The sequence below is a fragment of the Tasmannia lanceolata genome, unplaced genomic scaffold, assembly GCF_043159265.1.
Source record: "Tasmannia lanceolata isolate RefF3 unplaced genomic scaffold, GAP_Taslan_0.1 ptg000018l, whole genome shotgun sequence".
Lineage (NCBI taxonomy): Eukaryota > Viridiplantae > Streptophyta > Magnoliopsida > Canellales > Winteraceae > Tasmannia > Tasmannia lanceolata.
In genome coordinates this window covers 19,273,227-19,287,972 of record NW_027518695.1, presented here as the reverse complement: position 1 = coordinate 19,287,972, position 14,746 = coordinate 19,273,227, and the positions used below count along the sequence as shown (strand labels likewise).

At 37.1% G+C, this 14,746-nt stretch overlaps 1 protein-coding gene across 1 annotated transcript; it reads right to left on the bottom strand.

Annotated features, from left to right (window-relative positions):
• Window positions 1–1,491: 1,491 nt before the first annotated feature.
• Window positions 1,492–3,735, bottom strand: LOC143850131 (uncharacterized). The gene is made up of 5 exons (XM_077359428.1): window positions 3,396–3,735; window positions 3,012–3,240; window positions 2,351–2,956; window positions 2,101–2,266; window positions 1,492–2,013 (listed from the first exon to the last, which is right to left on the bottom strand). The coding sequence occupies exons 1-5, from the start codon at window positions 3,733–3,735 to the stop codon at window positions 1,492–1,494; spliced, it is 1,863 nt and encodes a 620-aa protein (XP_077215543.1).
• Between the last annotated feature and the right edge of the window lie 11,011 nt (window positions 3,736–14,746).

The following is a 14,746-nucleotide window of genomic DNA, read 5'->3' as shown; positions in this document are numbered from 1 at the left end:
AATTCTTTAAAAATCTCCCTCCCCCAAATAAAGGTAACATCTCTCTGATGAGTGATAAGATTTTATATGGTGTGCGCTCGTATAGTCCATTATTTTTCAAAAAGTAGTGTATGGGCTACACCATAGGATGATCCAAACTGTCCATTTGATAGGCTACAATTTAAAAGTACTTTACAGGCCACACCATAAATCATCCAAACCGTCCATTTGATGGGCCACAACATAAATAGATTTTGGCCCAAAAATCATTTCCATAGGATGATTGCAACCCTTCGATCTATAGAAGGTACCATAATATGCAATTCCGCTATAGATCAAAGGGTTGGGATTATCCTATGGAATTGATTTTTGGGCCACAACCTATTTACGTTGTGGCCCATCAAATGGACAGTTTGGATTATCCTACAATGTGCCAATCAAGTGGAAGATTTGGATCATCCTATGCCTATGGTAGTATGGTGTGCCCATCAAATGGACGGTTTGGATCTTCCTATGGTGTGGCACGTACAGTACTTTTTGGCAAGTGGGATTGGAAATTAGGGATCTGCTAGGGACTATTGATCAATTAAATGAATCTGAGAGCACCACCTTTGTCCCCATGTTAATAAAATGAATAAGACAAAATCTTAGCCTATGTGGGTTGTGTGGCTACTCTCACATGCAACAACCGCAACATGCCTGAAGTGATTGTCCCTCGCAAATCTTTAGTTTTAAACCTAACATTTAACAAAGTAAAGTGAGAAAGTAAAGTGATTGTCCCCGAAGGATGTGGGGCGGGGAAGGGGAGGGGATGGGGATTAGATATTCCCTGTGGGGAGGGGAGGGGGATTCCCTACCATCCCCGCAGTGGGGAGGGGAAGGGGATGGGAAGGAGTAGGGGACCCCAACATCTGGCCCCGACCCGCCTCGTTGCCAGCCCTACTCATTTAGAGGGTTGATAACCCCCATTTCGTCCCTATAACAATTTTTCAAAAGTGTGTCCCCCGCTTTCACAATTCTCGTATTTTGATGTCCCCAATTGGCATTTTTCGACCAAAATGAGGAGGTTGGTACTAAGGGCGGAACCAGGATTTTACACCTGTAGAGGCCCGACTAGTTGTAAAAAAAATGCATGATATACACACGCACACACTTTCATAGAATAAAAAAGTTAAACCTTAAATTTAAACTAATGAATAAAAAATATGATAGGACTTTCAACACACGAAGAGTATGCTATAACTCCATGAATATGCAAACGTGTTAGCCAACTTTGATTGAAACCGACAAAAGGAAACAAAAAAGTAAACCTAAATCTTTCTATTTAAGCTGTGCCCGTCGACTTTTCATAGAATAAAATTCATCTATGATCATATATGTATTGAAACTCTCAGCTATTTCTTTTTCGATGTAGAAAACCAAGCAATCTGCGAGAAATTCATCTTCCATCTTGTTACGAAGTCTTGTTTTAACAAGCTTCATAGCCGAAAATGCACGTTTTGTAGTTGCCGTTCAAACTGGAAGAGTCAACACAAGACGTATCAATCTATCAATCAGATAACAGATCGCTGACTTTCTCGTTGCACTTAATCTCTGGCAAAGTTCAGAAATTGTGGAAATATTTTGAAAATCTGGATGCTGAAGTATATCAAGCTCATAATGCTGCAGTTGAAATCTCAAATGAATTTTTTCCTCCTCTGAGAAATCTTGAGGATAAAATTTCTCCACAAAATTACAAATATCTTCAATTTTAAAAGATTTATAAGCATCCTTAGGATCAAGAGTAGAACTAAGAATAAGGACCTCCGTTGGTTGCTCATTGAATCTGCTATTTAGCTCTTGCAATTGAGAGTCTATTGCAGCATTAAATATGTCAACCCGATAATGGTGCTCCATCGTAATGAGATCTTGTGATTCACGTGACTGACCACGACCTGCTGTGTAAGGGGCACTCATATAAGGAATATCAATCCCACGTCTTTCGCAAAATGATTTCGCATTCTCAAGCAAACTATTCCAGCCGTCTTCCTTCAACTTTTGAATGAGTAATTTTGTAGTTAAGACTAAGTGCAGAGCATTCAAAATGTCTTGCGAACGATTTTACAAAGCATGACAGAGAACATCAGTGATTCCCATGATTTCTTTCATCAAATGCAATATAAAAACAAATTCAAAAGTTGTCATCACATCATAAGCGGTATCTGCATCACCACGTTGAGAAGAAGTGGCTCCTCTACTAATGATATTTATAAGCAATGTGCAAGTAGCAGAAAATATCTTTAGTAAGCTGCAAATAGAACTATAATGGGAGCCCCATTGAGTATCCCCAGCTCATTGCAAAGTACCAATTTGATTAGCTCCTCTACCATACTCATTCTCATCAATAAAAATCAAATATGCAATATCATCCGCTTGGTTAGACTGTAATTCATCATGACGTTTGCAGGAGGCACCGATAGTATTAACAATGGAAGACAACTTTGAGAAAGACTGATGAATAGGAATTACTTCTCTGGATGCTCTAATTAATGCTAATTGTAATTGGTGAGCTAGGCAATGCACGTAATATGCATACGGACAATCTTTAAGAAATAAGGCTTTTAAACCATTCCACTCACCACGCATATTACTAGCACCATCATATCCTTGATCTCGAATGTTTTGAATGTTGAGATTGTGACGAGAGAGAACGGCACATATCTCCTTTTTAAGAGTCAATGCAATAGTATCTCTAACATGCACTAAATCAAAACATCGTTTTCTAATAAAACCATCCTTATTAACAAATATCAAAATAAGAGCCATTTGCTCTCTCATAGACTCATCTCTAGCCTCATCAACAATAATGCAAAATTTTGCATCCCCAATATCTTCACGAATTGCACTACGCACTTTACTTGGGAAAATATGTAATATTTTCTTTTGAATTTTAGGCGATGTGTATTGGGCATTCTTTGGAGCATTTTCTAAGACAACCCTGGAAACTTTTTTATTATAATCTGCCAAAATCTTTACCATTTCAATACAATTACCTCGATCTTTTTGAACTTATGCTTTCATCATTACCTCTAAAAGCACATGCTTGAAATGTTAACCAGCGAACGGTGTCTATGGAGGTCTTGAGTCGCAACCGGCTATTCTCAATCTCTTGTGATGTTTTTTTTTCTATCAGTTTATCAATATGCTGCGATTGATTCGATAGATCATGACAAGCCTTCTCAGCAATTTTATGTGGTGAATTAGGATCTTTTCCAACATGACCTAAAAAGGCACAATTCAATCCATCATTCACTTTTTTCCAATTTTGAAACCCTTCACTTGTAAACGCACCTAATCCCGGGCGTCATGTTGGTTCCTTACAAAAAAGATAGCATGGAAGACAAAATGCAGCATCCTTTGAAGGGGAGTATTCTAACCAAGAAATGTTTTTGAACAAAGAAGATTGAAATTGGGGAAGATGATTCTCTGCTCCTGAAAGCTGATACTCTCAAAGTAACATTGATACGCTCCAGCTATAAGATATGCACGACGAATTTCATCTCTTTGATTAACAGGATATTCCCACATTTGAGGACGCAATCCCGGATCACGTTCTAAGGAAGTAGTATCAACCACTTCTTGATGGGTTCTTGGTAACTTAGAAGGACATTGCTCAATAGTTGACATGTCAGAATTTAATGGAGAATGTGCATTGATTTCTGAATCATTAACATTCTTTTTTTTGAAGAATGCATCGATAGTTTTTGGTTTGCCCATGATTCAACTTATAATTTTGAGGAGTGAATTTGGATCAATAAATACCCTGAAAATTTTATCTATCAATTATTTTTCAAGGATTTTAGAAACCACTAATCTTATAATTAAGAAGATTGAATATAGGACATCTGGACATGCATAAATATATATATATATATATATATATATATATATATATATATATCGAAGTAATGATAACTTTATTCGATTTATATAAATTTTTTCAAGATGATTGCAGATAGAGAAGGCATACCTGAAGAATTAATATTGTGAGAAGTAGAACTACCCCAAAATAGAATTTCAAATCTTCGACACTTATCACTTCTTAACGTTTAACCTACAAAAAATAATGCAAAAAAAATCAAATCATGTTACTATAACAAGTTGGACTCAAAATTGTGAGTCCAAAACCAATTGTTGGAGTCAGTTCAGCCCAAGAACACATAAAATTACAATTGTGAGTCCAGAACCAATTGTTGGAATCAAAATTAAAGCAGAATTGGAATCAAATAATTAAACAAGTACACAGAAAATTACAACTCAATTTCAATTTCAATTCGCCAATGAAAACAGACAGTTACAACTCAATTTCAATTCGCCCATGGAATGTAACGCAAAACATACTACAACAAAATCATCAAATAGCAGCGGTAATTTACCAGCGGTTTTGAAAACCGCTGCTGTATGTTGGTATTTAGGCGCGGTTATTTAGCCGGCCGCTGGTAAATCTTTGGAGAAAATACTAAAGAAAAATACCCACTGCGCGAACTTTTCACTCCCTGGATTTCCTCTCCCGCGCTACCCACTCCCTCGCTTTTCTCTCCCGCTCCCTCTTTTCCCTCTTTTCCATCATCGTTTGCGATTGACGATCGAGGAGACGTGAAACCCTAATCTCCCATGTTGCTCCCTCTTCTCCCTCTTTTCCATCCTCGTCTGCGATTGGCGAGGAGACGTGAAACCCTAATTTTCCGTGACATTTAGAAGCCCAAAACTGCCGTCAAACTCTAATCTCCACTGCAGATTGATGAAGGAGATGAAACTGAGGAAGATAGAAGCTTCCATTGCTCTGTTTTTTTAGGGTTCGACCATTCTTTTTTCATTTATTTTCTAGGGTTTTGACCACCCCTTTCCATTTGGCTCCATCTCCACGCCATCCTGTTTTTGGCCACTGTGAAACGAAGAAGAGGGCATTTGGGGTTAGGGTTCATTCCTTCTGGCCTGAGATCTACACCATCGTTCCAGGCATGTGAGTTCTCCTGATTCCTCTTTTCTTTCTGAAGAAGGGTTTCAAGGTATTGCTTATTAGTTTCAGATCTAGAAGCATTTATTTCATTTTATGTCTTAGATCATGGTAGGTTTTTTTTTCCTCCTCTCTCTTTCTTTATAAATATGTGCCAAAGCTCTGTTTATTGTTTTCACTTTTACCCATTTTCTGATTTTCGATTTAGGGTTCTTTTAAATCATCAGCAATATTGGTTACTTTGAGTGAAATTAGTGAGTTGTTTACTTTTTATATGGATTTGGTTTTTAGGGCTTTTAGTATTTGGTATTGTTTAATCACTATTCTTTTTGTGTGAGTTGCCTGTTTTAGTGTAGTACTCATGCAGAATTATCTCTCGTCCTTTCTCTTTTTTAGATATGAAGTTTTATTAGATTAGCCTTTTTTTCTTGTAGAAGAAGATATTCCTTCGACGGATTCTTCACAACAATCTGGCCGGGAAAAGGTCAGATCTTGTTTAACTCCGGCCTTCAGTTTTTCGATCTCTGTTTTAGGTTAGAATTTGTTCTGCTTGGTGATTTGGAAATCAATTTTGACAGTTTTATTGGAGTAATTGAGTTGGGACAATTTTTTCATTTGTTGTTTCGGTTCAAATTTGGGATTTTTTGTTACTTTTAGTATAAATTTATTGATTCTTTGCTTTTCCTTGTGTTTTTGATATTTTGATTTTGGTTGCGTAGTTAGTTATGAATTGTGCAACCATACACCACTTTGATGAAGGTAAAGACTCCTCCCTTTAGTGTAGTATGCTTTGGAAGTACAAGCAATATGGAATAATTAAGAAAATTTTTGTGTAGATGTCTTGTATTCTGACGGTGATTTATTTCAGATTACTTCTCTAACGATATTTCCGGAATTCCTAATGTACTAGCCATTTTATGTGTTTTTAACTCTACGATATGTTTGAGCAGGTAAAAAGACATAAAAGGCTCCTATAATGGCTCTTAGATTTGAAAATATTAAGGTTAAAATAGGAAAAGATGTGGGTCCGGCTGATGCAAGAGCATCCCCTTAAGAAAGTTACATCGGCTTTCGAATGCTCATTAGTGTAGGAAATGTTCTTTTGTTTCATGTACATTTGCATAAGTAGGGGTGCTTTGGTCATTTTAGCCCTTTAATATGCATTTTAGGCATTTCCATAAAATAAGGGTAGTTAGGTCATTTAGAATCTAAGGGATCGAGAAATTGTGAAGATGTGTTATGACCCAGTATTGACGATTACCAAGTCTCTATAACAGAACGAAAATAGGTAGAAAAAGAGAAGGAAAAGAGAAAGAGGGAGAGCAGAAGAAGAAGAAGATTCGAGAAAATTGTATTTCTTTATATTTCTCCTCTCCTGATGCCCTTGTTTATAGGCCTCTTTTACATAACAAGACTTGATTCTCTGACTCAGATCGTAACCAACTGAGCCTAGCTGGCATTATTCTCGAATTACAAGGAAAGCGTAAACGATAACATCCTAGTTTAACAACCTTTTAATGAATCAGATTATGTTAATCTAACGATGGACATAATCCTTCATCCACCGGGGTGTTCTGGTCATTCTATTGCCTCTGACTCTTTTGTCGTGATCTGATTGACCTTCCGATTGTCCTTCTTTGTCAGCAATCTCCTTCTGTTCTTCTTCTTGGCTCTCTGATATACCCTGTTCTCTATCATTTCCCACCCCTTGAAAAATAACCTTGTCCTCAAGGTTGAAGGATGGGTAATCCCATTGAAGATCGACTAAATTTTCCCAAGAAGTGTCCTCTAGTAAAAGTCCTTGCCATTGAACGAGCACCTGAGTTACCGGTTTATCTTGCTGAAGCACAACTCTTCGGCCTAAAATGGCAAGTGGTGAAACAACTGGGTGATTGTTATCAGTTAATGAAGGCAAAATGCAAGGAGGATTTGGTGTTGGTCCATGATATGGTTTGAGTTGCGAAATATGGAAGACAGGATAAATCCGACTATCTTCTGGCAATGTCAATTTGTAGGCAACATTTCCCATATCGGCAAAACACGGACTTGGACAAGAATGCGACCAAGGTAAAAGTAGTTCGACTCAGGGGAGTTGATGATGACGCGAGAGAGTTTTGAAACTATGATTTGTACTACTAAGGATAAGGGTTAGATGTTTTTCAATAAGAGTAACTTCATTAGTTAATGTCCATCTCTATTACGCTATAGAAATCCGATGCCTTCAAACACAATAATTAAAAAGAACTACACTATTTCATAATTAGGGAATGGATCCGCATAGGTGTTGGGGAATACCTTGTTTTTCTTTCTTGCCTCTAAGATATCTCCCAAAGAAGGACGTCCTAAAAGCAAGAAGAAATTGCATGAACATGAAAACACATTAGTACAAATCAAAATAATCCATGGAAACAGTAATAATGATCATCAATTAATTTATATATAGAATTGTTGTATCAAGTATTGTAGGTTTATGGTTTAGCATGAAGTAAGGAATGATTCACGTTAGTGTTCTAAAACAATTTCGTCCCCGCTAGTCATTTTCTCCAATATCGTAGTGTAAGTTGATTAACGATTTCAGTATAAATTAATTATTCACGGTCAAGAATAGTAATAGCAAATAACAGAAGAATTAGATACAAATAGAATAATAAAGATCCATTTTCATGTACCATGCTACACAATAACCCAAATAATAGAGATTAAAGAACAAGGGTCAATCATAAGGAACTTAAGCATATAATCAAATATGATCTTTTGATCTTTTAGTGTTTTCAGATATTTTTATTCTTCATCAGTCTATGTACCATTCTGGAAGAAAATGCCATGTAGACGAACCCAACTAGTGTCAGGAGTAGACTTAGTCAATTTGAGCCAGGTAGATCCTTTCACCTTCTTCATGAAAATTTTCTATAGGATTCATTAGCCGACCCCAACTAGTTTGGGACAAAGGCTTAGTGAGTTGAGTTGTGTCAGTCTACGTACCATTCTCTGATGCTATCTTTGTTGTAGCAATCATATTACAATCCAAGTGTATATCAGAAATTTGAAGGATCGATCCGCTCGGGAAGTGAAAACAGGATAACAAAGGCATAGCGTGCAGATAAGTAAAACAGAATACAGAATTACAACTACTATTAACCACAATTAAGTCCTTTTCTGTTCTTCACATTTCCCATGCTGTGCAGCAATTCCCTGATTTGATTTAATACCAGTGTACCTATATCCATGTATTTCAACATGGTCTGTCTCGCTAACACCTACTTGTGTGAGATTGGCATGCAATGTCACACGTGCTTCAGAGCACCTATTAGGTGATACCACTAGCAGGGAGATGTGCATTTGAATCAGTAGACAACTCATTTAATTTTGCAATATCCCATCGCTTGTATTTGTAGAAATTTACTCCATAAGAATGAACATGCAACTACAATTTTAAGTTTCTAAAATTTGAGAAACACAAGAGATAATAAGAATGAACTTCAAGCGTTGTAAATCCATCCACGGTATAATACAATTCTTCTTCCGATTCCACTCCTGTGTGCTTTCTTGTGTGAAAGTTTGTTTTGTTGCCTTAATCGAAGGCTAGGACACTTGGATTTGGCTGACTCGGGGCTAAAATTGAGTTTTGCATGAGTGCCGCACAGGTTTTAGCCTACAGATTAGCAGGCCCATGACAAGTAGCCTAACAATGAATCGGTCATTTGGTGTACAAATATGGAAAACAGAACTGTGTTATAAATGGTTTTAGCTTTTGACTCTTTCAAATGAAAAGGTAGCAGCAGTGAGAGAGTAGGCTCTCCATGGAAAGTATATTACATTATAATAATAAATGAAAATTGGCAAAAACTTTAAAGTTAAAACATATCAACATAGAATTTGTGTCTACCACTTGTTCAAGGAGTGTATTGTCAATTAGGAGTCTAACAAAGTCTTGCAGGTAGTGATGCAAGATGCAATTCTCTGAAAATAAGGCAGGGCAAATAGAATGTTAAAAGTAGACATGATTTAATTTATAATCATGTGGATAACTTTGCAAACTGCAGAAAAAACATTTGGCAGTGAGTGGAAAGAACTGAACACATGGATGCAATAATTGGGCAAGGAGGAAAGGGAAAGAGATATATGACAGCAGATGTCAAAGAATGTAGAATTTGGAGAGAGAAAAACATGCAAAGATAAAATACAAATTACTAACAGTAAACCAAAAACTTACTATAATGGATAAAGACACTGTAGACTTCACTTGGAGAAAGAAAAAAAAAACAGGGCTCTTTATAGCCTATCCATGAAAACTATATAATTCTATCAAACAATTAGAACAAATATTGATGGAAGATTATGCATAGAAGTATGGTTCTTGAAAGTTACTGCAGGATAGAATGGGGAATTTTCAGAGAGGTCCCTAAGATACTAAGTCAGCCTGGAAAACTTTCTAGTATTCACTTTCAAAAAACCTTAATGAGAAACGTAATGTGAACTTAGAGAAAGAATTCTAAAAGAGAAGTAGTGTATGGACTCATTAGCAGATAAAACTCGATGACTAATGTCCTCAAACTGCTCATTATCCATCCTATTAGTTTGTCACATAAACGGATTCCTAGCTGGAATTCCAAGTAGAGAACTATTTCTACTCTGAAAGTTCCAAAGCTGCAAGGAAAACACCAGTCTCCAATTCGATCTGTGATTGTATCAATTCTTTTCCTCTAAAAGTCTTCGTCAATCATCTCATATGCCTACATTCTAAGCAAATGAGCATTTCTCCCTGCTCTGATCTGTGATACAGTGAATCATAATACTTGCATGTTCCAGGTTTGACAAAATGCACGTGAAGGACATTTGTAATTTGAACTCTTGAAAATTCCTGACACTTGGGGCTTGTGGATACCCTCTGCATAGTGAGATTTAAGCTCCGAGAAACTCATTCCACTCCCTGTTCTTTTGATTTTTCATGTAATCTGACCACTCTTCTTATAGATTTGAAGGTCCTTAGTCCTCACAAAATAACCAACATCTGATTGCCAAGTCTTGGGTAAGATTGAGCTCAGAATTATTTAAAACATAGGTAATTTTTTTGAACTAACCATGGTCTTCATATTTGTTGGTCCAGCTTCTGTCCAAGTCCATTTAGACCCTTAATCCACTTGGTTACGGTTCCTTCACAAGCAATTATTCCATATCTTGAAGCTAGCCTACACAAATACCTCTATTATTGGAATTCTTGTGTGAACCTTATAACTTCAAGTAAATTTAGGAATGGTGGTTATTTCGAAAGCTGCAAAATCTGAGCCGAGTTGACAGTTTTGTGGCTGCTACTATCGTGCACGGTTTGAATTTGTGAAAATTGAAGCACAAAATAACTAGAGCTCAATTTCTTGTATAAATTCATTTGTGTTGATTCAGAGATTTATGTCTTTTATCTTTCCTGGTGGGATGGAATTCTATATCTTATGCACGTGTTACAAGTGCCATGTGTAGACCTAGCAGAAAGCCACAAGTGAAAATGGATGGTATTCAATGGCCTGTTTGGTTGAGCGCAAGCACAGTGATACTGTTGGGTATTGTTAATGCACTTTGAGTTTGAATTCCTAGTTCCTACTTTCATGACAATAATGGCACATGGAGGTTCTGTTTGTCTTGTTTAAATAAACTTCAAGTTTGAGGGGTTGTTAACTTCGATCCTAGTGCAAGATATTAAGCAGAGAGCCTTTTACCACTGGTTCCATAAACAGTCTGGAACCAGCCACAAAGTATATTGAACTTCGAGCTTCCGCACGTACCACTTATTACTCTGCATCAAAAGCTATTGTTCTTAGCTTTTGCATCACAATTGGCAGATCAGTTTTCCCACCTCATCTAAAGGGAGGTCAGCCGACAGTTACAAGCATGAAAGTGCAACTCTCTGATCTTAGCGACAAGCAGGATACCCTTGAAGCTTGTCGGAGGATTCTATTTTGTATTGAATCTATTGTTTGTTTGAACATTTTCCTCAAAGGTCGATCTAATTTATGAAGAATTTGAAGGCACTTCCACAGCCACCGTCATCAAGGACACTCAAGCCTACCCAAAAAAGAAATAAAAAATGAAGGGCACTCACGCCTACCAAAAAAAATCAAGGACCTCAAAATTTCTCATCATAGGGACGTGGATTTACACCTAGTCAAGTTCAAAATCACCATAACTCCTAACGACAGGGCTTCGGTCAGCCAAGCCCTAATCATCGACAAGGTCAAAATGCACATTAATTTCAACAACAAGAGTTTCAGCGTCAACCTCTAAGAAATTCTAGATCTAACACTCCGAAAAAAAGACAAATGTTGTATCTGTAAAAAGGCAGGACATACTGCCTTGAAATGCTAGAATCAATTGGAATATTCATAGTTTGATGAAGAGATACCACAAACTTTATTAGCCTTGTCTGTAATTGATCCAAATGACAACACATGATATTGAGACGCTTGTGCAATATCTCATATGACCGATGAACCATGTAACCTCTCTAAACTTATTTCATATACTGGTCTTGACAAGGTGGTGTGTGGAGATGAGAATTCTCTGCCATTTCACATATTGGTAAACCTTGCTTATTGGTCAGATCTGGATCTTTACCCTCGAAGATTTTTTCTTCTATTTTCTGAGATGAAGAAAAAATTTCTGTTTGTCAGTCAACTTAGAAAGGATTTGTCATGTAATTTTGAGTTCTCATCTTACTCTGTTTTCATTAAGGATTAGAAAACAGGAAGGATACTAGCAAATAGGACTAGAAGAGGATGTCTATATGCTCTTGAGTACGAAAGGAAAAGACTTTTTTCCACTAAAGTCTGGAAAGGCGCCAGAGCCTAATGTTTTAGTCGGCCATTCTCATTCTAGAATAATTCAGATAGTGGTTTGATTAATGTTGGGAGTTGAAACAATAAGCCTAGTATTTGTAGTAGTTGTCAACTAGGCAAAAGTTGCAAACTTTTCTTTGCGGAAAGGAATAAATTGGCTATTTCTCCATTAGCAAAAACTCATTCAGATTAGTTGGGGCTGACCCAATTGCTTCCAATCAACCATTCAAATACTATGAATATTATGCTTGATTTACTTGGTATCCGATTTTTACTTACTCTCAGAAGCCGCTGCTTGAGCGGAAGTTATCTGGTAGCGCAGCTATGCAGTGGAAGCTACGTGTGTGTGTGTGTGTCCGCGCACGTGGACTGAAGCGCCATGACTCTCATGCAAGAATTAAATTAATATCTATGCCTGCAAAACTCCAGAGTCCAGACGAAGTAGTTTTATCATAAATTTGTAATTGTAAAGAAAAATATTTCTTAAATTTGGACAACATGTCTTCATCCATTCAATCCTTTCTTTTCGACATCGCATTCCCTTATTCCCGCGAGTCAACTACCTTTGTTCCTCAGGCAACATTCACCGACATTCTCAAGCAACTTGGTACGCCCCATTGACCCCAATTTTATATTTTGATTTTAGATACTTCTGCATTTCTGATGAAATTCTACCTTCTCCAGCTCGCCATTTCCGTACAGATCTTACACCTAGAAAATCGCCTATAAAACTCATGGTCCAAGAAGAGCTGACCAAGCTAGCCGAGGAGGCTGAAGAAGACGATGAAGAAAATCTCGAAGCTGCTGGCCGAGAAGTGGAGGCATGATGAAGATAAACAAACACACACATGAAAGTGGTCTTTATTCTCTGCTAAACTAATCATGCCTCTAAATCATCTCCCAATTTTCTTCTCTGCAAAACAATTAATCATCCTGTGTATTACATGCTATGTATAAATAATATAGATCTGTAGGAATTTTCTTTTCATAAATTATCTGCCCTATAGAAACTATTAGCAGCTGGTGTTTGGTGTCTTGTTCTGTACAACATTTGATAGAATTAGCCAAAATGACATCTAACCAAGGAAGTAGGATTCTTCCCTGGGAGCCTTCGATTCCCGCTTTCGATTCCCGTTTCGATTCCCGCTCTGGCAACCTTGAGTAGGATTCTTCCTTGGGAGCCTTCGATTCCCGCTCTGGTAACCTTGCATCTACCTCTCCAAAATCAAAATGGTTGCAGAAACATCTACATTTTAAATGTATCTCTGTTTGCATGAGTTTACTCTGACATCATATTGCAATTTGATAAACACTGAAGTAGGAAGAATGGTTGTGTGTATAAACTATACACAGAAATTGAGCGTATATGCACATCGAAGCAGACCCACCACTCTGTTTTGATGGTGTTTTCTGTATTGCAGATTGTTTGCTTGATCTTTCAATGGTCTATACGATTAGGATCATTTGATTGGTGGATCAAAGTATGGGTAGGTGATTACATGAAGGGCAATTCATTTAGGCTCAGATGGGTTTTCTTATAAAAACAGGGAACTTTTTATCGAGGTTTTTGATTGAGACAGGGATCAATGCCACCACTATGAAAGATGTAGAATTTTAGGAAAATAATTGAAAAACGATACGAAAGAACTCATATGGGGAACAAGGGCAACCATTTGAAAATACGTTTGTTTCTTATCATTTTTTGGCAACATGGACACCTTACAACAATGCATGCCGAACGAGGGGATACGGGTGATTGCGGGCATCCATAGGGATTAGTCCGGCAAAACAAAACAAAACAAAAAAAAAAACTGACTGCAAGAAAGAAGAGGAAGAAGATGAATAAGAAGGAAAAAGAAAATTCAGAGCCAGCAAAAAAAGCAAAAATAAATACATTTGCAAAAGATCAGGTAGACTCGCAAAATAAAAAATAAAAAATCAGGCCTACTTGTGAAAAGATCGCCTGCTGCCAAAAAAAAAACGGATCTATGGGAAAAATCATGTTTGTTTGAAATCGACCAATTTTTTGCTTAGTCGACCCGATATTTCTTCTCGATTCGATTTTTTTTGTGAGTCAACCTGATTTTTGCAAATGTCTTTATAATTTTTCTGACAAGGATTGTTCTTTTTTTTCATCTTCTTCCTCTTTTCTCCTTCTTCCTGGGTTGTACCAATGGTTGAAATAAATAAAATGAAGATGAATGTGTTACATGGAATAAAAATGAAAATTTAAAATGATGAATAAAGGAAAACACTTCCAAAATGGGATTTCTTTTGGAATATATAGACGACATGGAATTTGTTGGGCGCCAAAGCTCACCGCTAATAAAACTTGCCGATCTACTCTAGCAAACACGTAGAAATATCCTAAGATCTTGCACAACAAGATGGAGAAAATATGTGCCAAGTACAACCACAAAGGGAAATCACAACAATGGACTACTCTAAGGACAAGGCAACACAAAAATATCAATTATTTAGAACCATTAGTACAATGTTACCTCCACCAGTAAAATTCACATATAAAACTCTTTTCTCCAACCTTCTATGTAATTATGAAGCAACTCTCAAATTGCTACATCGTGAATGAGGAAAACCCCTCTGGGAAAACCTTCAATACAATGCTTCTTTTGCAATGAAGAAAACTCTATGGAGAAGGACAATGGAAGAAGAATGTTATACCTTAAAGAGAAAACCCCTCTGGCCTTGCTTTAACCTTTCTTCTCACCCTCAAGATGAATCGCGTTACTTTTGTTTCACCACAAAAAGCCCTCCTAGAGACCCAAGAGAAAAATCCCTCTTCTTGCCCTAGATTTTCTCCTTTTACCTTTGACTAGAAAAACCACCTTGAGTAAACAAGAAGAGAAATCATTGTTTTTGTTCCACCACAAAAACCGTACTAGTGCCCCAAGAGAAACCCCTCTTTCCTTGCCCTAGATCTTTC